This window comes from Corylus avellana, chromosome ca4 (assembly GCF_901000735.1).
Source record: "Corylus avellana chromosome ca4, CavTom2PMs-1.0".
Lineage (NCBI taxonomy): Eukaryota > Viridiplantae > Streptophyta > Magnoliopsida > Fagales > Betulaceae > Corylus > Corylus avellana.
The window spans coordinates 35,988,050-35,996,113 of record NC_081544.1 but is presented as its reverse complement, the minus strand read 5'-3'; the positions used below and the strand labels follow the sequence as shown (position 1 = coordinate 35,996,113).

At 35.0% G+C, this 8,064-nt stretch overlaps 1 protein-coding gene across 1 annotated transcript; it reads left to right on the top strand.

The window, feature by feature from the left end:
* Positions 1-2,751: 2,751 nt before the first annotated feature.
* LOC132178488 (protein LAZY 1-like) lies at positions 2,752-7,454 on the top strand. Its single transcript, XM_059590916.1, has 5 exons — positions 2,752-2,829; positions 5,112-5,178; positions 5,467-6,245; positions 6,381-6,666; positions 7,235-7,454. Exons 1-5 carry the CDS (start codon positions 2,752-2,754, stop codon positions 7,252-7,254), a joined length of 1,230 nt encoding a protein of 409 aa, XP_059446899.1. The 3' UTR covers positions 7,255-7,454.
* Positions 7,455-8,064: the final 610 nt, after the last annotated feature.

Below are 8,064 nucleotides of genomic sequence, written 5' to 3'. Positions count from 1 at the left end.
TTTGCTTGCTCTTTTCTGAGTTTTTCTTCTTTGCCTATCTCATCATTTTCTCTTACTCTCCGACTCTGAGTGACTAAGTCTCTTGTCCTATCTCCAAGAACTGCTTCATAATTCATTTGCCAAATCAAGTTTTATTGTTCTATTTTTGTCATTTATTTTATTATAGTCATAATTTTTTTTTGATAAATCGTGTTTGTTTAATTTGTTAGTATTTTTAATTAAATATGTCTACTAGAAAATATGCATCTGGATATGAAAAACTTAAAAAAAGAAAAAGAAAAAGAAAAGTAGACAAATTGATTGAATCTCAAAGAGGAGCTCTAAATAAATTTGTTATTAGTAATAAACAAAATATTGTGGATAATTTAGGTGAAAAACTCATAAATGAACAAGAAACTCATCAAATAGAAGATATTGAAAATGTTATTGATGTCTCTAAATCTATTGCTACAAATATTATATATATATATATATGTTACTTTAAAAAAAAAATGAATTAAAAAAAAAAATTAGGCCCAATTTCAAAGTTTTGCCTAAGGCCCCAAAATATGTTGAGCCGGCCCTGGTGTTTGGGTGTGTGAGAATCACGTGGATTAATTAGATTAAAAAAGATTAAAAATGCATCTGGGAATCAGATTCTTGAAGAAGAACAGTGTAAAAGCAGATATGTTAGTGGATGGAGGGACAGGCCATTTGAGAGGTACATGCACTGAGGATGGAAAACCAGAGAGAAAGTGACAACAAATGGAGGAGAAAGGGTGGGTCGTACGTGGAGCGAAAAGTCATTCTCATAGCCATTGGTTTGGCCAGGTTTCTACATCTACCCATTTCATGACGAGTGGCGACCATACAATTATTGTGCGGTGTGAATTAATTAAGCACCACCCGGCCACTTTTATCCACAAGCAAATTAAGGCGGTGATGAATTGAAGGGGGTTGGTTTTTGCTGCAACGTAACTCCCGGGGCTGGCCCATTAATGGTCCTGGAAGAAACTGTAGTACTGTGCCTGGGTTAGTTTGTGCTGGCCGCTGCAACACAGAGTAGTTGTTGAGCGATGAGAAGCAAGAAATGAAGAAAGGGTAAAACTTAAAAGCCCAGCCCCCCACCCACCTCTTCAACTTCCAAGTCCCTTAAAAAGTAATGAGGATATATAGAAAGAGATCAGTTAAAGGGGTTGAGACAAAGAGCCCCAAATGCCCCCATAACATAAATGTCCAAAAAAACCAAGACGTAGTCAAATCATAGTGGGGGATCCAGTGCTTCCACGTTTAATTCATCGGTATAAAATCTTGGGTGTTCCCCGCAGAGTCGGCTCCCCTCATGTCAGTGGTAGAAAATGTCACATTACTTCGTATTTTAGTTTCATGTTTGCTTCCCAAAAAAGGCCCACACGGCCTTAAGTTTATCACCATTCTCTCTTAATTCAATGTAACCTTCTTTTTATGGTCAAATGTCAGTGTAGCATCATTTACAGATCACCTTTGCTTTGCCGGCATATATATATATATCTATAACTTAATTAATTAATTATATTCTTGTCTATCACCATTTTCATACAAGGCTTTTTCCTTTTTATTTTATTTTATTTTTAACAAAAACTCATCAGCAATGTGTGATTAATAACATTTACTAGTAGACTGTACGTAAATTGGTTAAATCTGTTTAAAGAATAGGTGGATTGAAATTACTCTCTGCTATAATACCGCATATTGATAATTAATTAACTTACCAATTGTTCCAAAAATTGATGTTGATGAAACATAATTTAATTAAATTATTTAATTAATATTTTAACAGTTTTGGAAGGGAAAGTATAAGATCAAAACCTTGCTAGTTCATTTTCCATTTGTCTTTCTTCTGGTTTTGGCTAGATCATCGGACCTGTTTGTGTTTGTTTGATCATTTGATCAATTTCTATTGGACCTGAAGGCGAGAGGGGGTTAAAGAATCAACGTCGGTAGATAATATGTTATTCTTGGGATACTTGGACATTATCAAAGCTTGCCTGATTCGACAGGCTACACACGCCATCCATACTCATCACATGATGCAAAGTTTCATGGTATGTGGTCCAATTTAAAATATCAGCTGCCTCTTGCTATTTTATTAAATCATATCAACCAGGAAAGTAAACTATTTGTCAATCATATATAGCTGAAATCCGTAGGCCAATCTATCATATTGATGGGGATAAAAAAAATAATAAATAAATAAAATTAATTGGAGCAGGCCAATCTATGATCAGTAGTACAATTATTAGTGTTGAAATCCGTCCTTTTTTAAGCACTATCTGTTTATCTTAAGCTCTTAAATTCTCATGCATGCCATAGGATATGGAATATATAGTTGAAAAAAAGGAAAAGTATCATTGAAATAGAAATTCATGATAAGCAGCTTCTACCGACCTTTGTGATTCATTTCTCTCTAAACCTTCGAGTGAAACATTCTTGATCTCTTTTCTCTCCCTTTTTTTTTTAATTTTTTTTTTAATCAACTTCCTCTCAAAAATAGATAAAGAAGCATTTGCTTCATATGTTGGAAGATCATCCTATCTCACTTGGGTTTTCTTAAGTTCAAGATATATATAAAGATTACTTTGGACTCGAAATTAGCTGATTAAAGTTAAAAAATTTGACTCATTTAATGAAATGTATTAAATTATAATTTACTTATATAATATTATATGTATACGATCAGCACGATCCAAACATATATAGGACCCCCTACTTGAAATAAGTCTAATTAGAAACATGGCCTCCAAATTCCAGGGACCAAATATCATGGAGGCAAAGGAACTTTTAACAGGACCAGGTTTACATGCATCCAATGTACGTTATCCAGAGTGTATGTGTGTATGTGTTTGTTTGTAAATCATGAAGTTTTCTCATGGGACCAGTTTTACGTCCATTGTCTTTCCAAGCTGCATGTGTCTAAATCAAGATTGTTCATTGAAACGTGGGTTACTACGTGAGCTGTCTTTTCATTATAATTACTTTAATTTGCTTGAATCGCGTGGAAGTATATATATATGTTTCTCCTCGTCAAGGATACTGCCTGCGTCACCTTATTGTCTCTAAGCCTAGAACCCTTTTCTCTTTTGCTGTGCACTTTCTGTTGTTGAAGATGCTCGTGGGACACACTTGCTTAAGTTCTCAAGGCCAACAATCCTTCTCCACCAGATCAACGAACTCTTCACATAAAGAACATATTTCTGATGATAATGATGGCACTTGTACCATATGAACATGAATAATGGCTATAACAAACGAAGACTGCTTCATCTCATCTAGCAACTTTAATTACAGTCCACCGCAGAAAGCTTTGTAATTTACAAATGCAGTAGATTGGGACAAATACAACTGTTAGCCAATTGACATGGTATTAAACTCGAGATCTTAAGTTTGAACCTTGACTTCATAGCTTAGCATGATATCAGAACCGTGTTGTCTCATTCTACATAACACGAAGAAGAGACAAATTGTAATTAAAAGTCTTCTTTAAAAAAGCACTAATCAATTTATATTGCATTCATGATTTACCAGTCAAAAATTGAGAATATTTTACAAGGAAAGTAAAAAAATATTAATTAAATAATTAAAATTTATCTTTTTTTTTATATATATATATATATACAGCTTAAAATTAAAAATAAATAGTGATTTAACACGATATTTGAGTTCAATCGATCATCATCGATGCTTACACATACATTATATATAACAGATGAAATCAGTACCAGTTAATCTGCTGAAACAAAAGAATACCAGATATTCTGGGAGTTAACCGGCATCCAAATTGCTTGTGCAGGATTAAGATGGTTGCATACCGTCCAAAAATATAATAATTCAAAGAAATATTTAGATTTGACAAAACATAATCACAAGTGATTATTTTTAATCAAATGGGTTCCTTCGGTTAGAAGTACATGGTTGGACCTACTGGAAAAGCATGGGCAGTCAAATTCAAACTTTTGTGTCGACCCAAATGAGAAAAGATCTACTTCATTGTCGTCTGTTTATCGGCCCGACAAAATATTCTCTACGGTCCCCACAATCCAGTGTAGGATAGTACTCCCACCAAATACCCTACGAAATAATCGTCATTACCCCATACAGAAAGTGCATGTGCACCAACATGTTAAAATGGCAAGTTTTGGTCATATACATTACCTTACTTTAAAAAAATATCCACATTCAAACGTGCTTCCTACCTTTTCTTTTTCTATGCCAAGTTGTGAATAAATTAAAAAAAATATTTGAAAAATATTAGTGATATTCTTCGCTACTAATTACCAAAATGGGTCATAGTATATACTGCAATGCTAATATATTGTTACCATTCTAAGTGTTTCGAATGAGCGTAGTATTAAGCTTTCATATCAAATTGTTGAGGTTTAATAATGTTTTTCTGCTCACAAATGATACAAATTTTTAGATGAGGTGATCAAAGGACCAATCCAACACAAATGATACAAATTTTTTTCTTAAAAACCAGTATAAAAGGGGATGGTATTCAAAAGCTTATATACACGTACTCAAGATTATATTTAAGTCATGTGGGTCACTTTAGTAGCATATATGCACTTGCTAAAAAAAAAAAAAACTGATATTTGCACTTTTCGGTGCTTAATTGCATGTATATATATATATACAGAGAATGTGACAAATCTGAGTAATGCTACTGCATTCAAGAAACATTGCCACCAGGAATTTGACTGACGCTTCACCATGCATATTTGCAATATTCCTCAGATAGGATATATATGATGAGCAGCTTGGGGAAGGGGGTGGAGGACCCACAATGTATTTTTTGGCCACTTGATTTTATGATCTGGACAAAGCATTGCCACCAGGAATTTTGTAACCATCTGTGTGTTTCTCTCTACCCACCCCTTTGTCAGACCACTGGAGGCTTTCATCAATTGTTTGACATCTTATTCATTAACAAGCCTATTTCCTCATCACCCCTCTCTCATAACGAAAGTAGTGATCCAAACTCCAAGTTTCTGAGATACAAACCACTGGAAGATGAAGGTAAAGTAGTCCATTCTCTGTTATTCTTGGGAGAAGAAAAAACTTTCTCCATATTTTTACATGTGCTCTTCTTGCAGTTACTAGGTTGGATGCATCGTAAGTTCCGCCAAAATAGCTGCGACCCCCTCAAGGATTTTGTCACTGGTAAGAGTAATAAGAGTACTCTCTGATGACATCTTCCAGCTGTAACTTTGAATGATCTGCTACTTTCCACAATCATAAAAAGGAAAAACTCTAATAAAAAACGTGTACTATAATACTTTGGGAAGAAATGATCATGAAAACAATATAGCTAGCAGGGTAGTTCACGTACCTAATAACAGAATTTACTCCACAACTGCATGACACAAAATGCCCCAACAGAATCCAAAGCCAACATCATAGAAACAAACAAGTTGCTAGATCTACATTTGTTTTTTGTTTGTCTTTCAGGGCAGGCGTCGATTGAAGATCAACAGTTTAACCACCTAAAGCCAAACTATGGCACGAAATCCTTCAAACAAGGCCCAAAAGACCACCACCTTCGGAAGTCTTTCACTGGTCTAGAAGCAGCAATAGTAGAAGAAGAAGACTACGGAGAGGAAACATCAGCTGCAATATCTGAGCTGTTCCACGGCTTCCTCGCAATTGGTACTCTTGGAGCTGACCAAGCAATCGCTGATCCCTCGACACCAACATTCGCCATCTCTGTTGAGAATATAACTGAGAAAGAAACAGAGGTGACAGAGAACGATCTGAAGCTGATCAATGATGAGTTGGAGAAGGTTCTGGGAGCTGAAGTGAAGGACGATGGTTGCAATTTTTCATCTGGGAGAAACAGTCATGTTAGCACTGGAAGAAGTAGTCATGGAAGCACAATTACACTTAGCGGTAAGCCAATTGAAGGCGCAGATCAGGCAAATGCAGTCTGCCCACTCCAAGGATATCTTTTTGGGTCGGCAATTGAATTGTCGGAAACAACACCAGTAGCAAAGAAGGAACACAGGACATCTCTTGGTGAGCTGTTTCAGATGAGCAAAATGGCAGAGGAGAATTCCGGAACCAAGTGCGAGAGGGAGGAGAGACGATCGGAGAAGGAAGCAGATAAGTCTGCCATGCACTTGATGAAAAAGTTGCTCAAGAAAAAAATGCTCCATGCTTCTTCTCGAAGCTCAACAGATGCTGCTGGTGGACCTCTTGATTCTGCTTCAGCAGAGAAAAAGCTGCATAAGGTTCCTTTTAATTCTAAGCAATTTCATTCCAAATTAATGTGTGACTTTGAAACTTAATTAGCAGATGCATGTCAATGTGTTTTTTGGTTGAATTCTTAAATATCCTATAATAGTATAATGCGTGGCTTTTTGTAGATACTGCAAATGTTCCACAGGAAAGTTCACCCTGAAAACTCAACAGCAACCCAAAAGTCTAATAAGCCCTACAAGACTGAAAACAAGAAGAAGATAATCAACAATGGGGATTACAACTATGGAGATCAGGTGTTCCCAGATGAAGAAATCATTTCATATCCTAAACGAGCCCTTTTGAAGGAGAGCATACGACGCTACAAGAGCCAATCTAACCCGCCACAGTTCACACTTGGCAGCGGTGATTCGAATGGGAACAGGGAGCACTGGATCAAAACAGATGCAGATTGTAAGTACACATACATCCTCCTCCTCCAAACTCTCTATTGGGAACGCCAAATGGATCGATCCATGTTTCATAACTTTGGTGCTCTTATCATATCCGGTTCATTTGAAGTCATTTATATCACAAGGCTATAATTGTATACATATATATAATGACAATTCTAAAAAAATGACGGTTTGAATAGCAATTTTAGAGGTCACATTGCAATTGTGCAAAATGCTTAATTAAGTTTTTAAAATTCGCGTGTCTATTAATTAAGGTGTGTTTGACATTGCGATTTTATAGACAAAAAATGTGATTTTTTTTTTTAAAAAAAAAAAAATGATTTGAAAACGCAGAAAATCACATTTTTTGCCAAATACTTGAAAACGTAAAATTTTAAAGGCTAAACTGCGATTTTAAAAGTCAAGCCGAAATTTTGCCAAACGCTTAATTACATTTTTTTAAAATTACGTACTTTTTAAAATCACAAACCCAAACAGAGCTTTAGAAATCAAAATATGTCTTGTATTGACTTATTTGTGATGAGTAGCTATCCTGATTTTGAGTTATTTGTTTGCATTAATTGTAGATCTTGTGCTGGAGCTCTGAAAGGCAGAAGAAACAATTGAGCGTGATTCGTCACCCCTGAGCAGTTAGCAGTGATATCGTCTTTGTAAGAACCTCCTTGTTGGTGATGGTTGCTAATAGCATAGCAATATGTGATAATGAGCTTGGGTTGAACAAATAAAATAAAAAAAGAGGCACACCTCTTGTATCCGTGAGTGGGCAATGTTAAATGTAAGGTACATCATGTGTTTTTTTTAGTAAGCAATCATAATTCCGCCTTTTTGGCATTATCCCTTGCATATTTCAGATGTTTATTAGAAACACCTCATTTACACATGAATTGGAGCTCCATTTTTTCCTAGGCAGAGATCATCAAAAAAAGACAATCAGGGCAGTCTAGCTTATAGATAATCTCCACCATGTGAATGACAATATTGATTATTTTCTATGAATTTTATTGATTCTTTTGGACATCATATCTAATATAGAAAGAACAAGCAAATTGAGCCAACCGTCATACCCGAAGATGAACCCATTAAAGATGGTAAATGGGTGTATAAAGGATCCATAATAACGGAGAAGCTAGACTGTCATTTTAACCTTATAGTTTTATTATTATTATTATCATTATTTATTTAAGTTAAATATTTCATAGTATACCTCAAAAGTCAAAACAACGAAGTTAAACAACATACTTTCAAGGATTTTAAAAAATAAAAAAAAAAAGTCAGACGGCAGTTTTATGGATATTTAAAGGAACACGTATCATAAAGTGTATAGTTTTAGTCAAAGATCCAACTTTTTCATTATACTGTTTTATTTGATGTATTGTGGTTGAAGTATATTTATCTT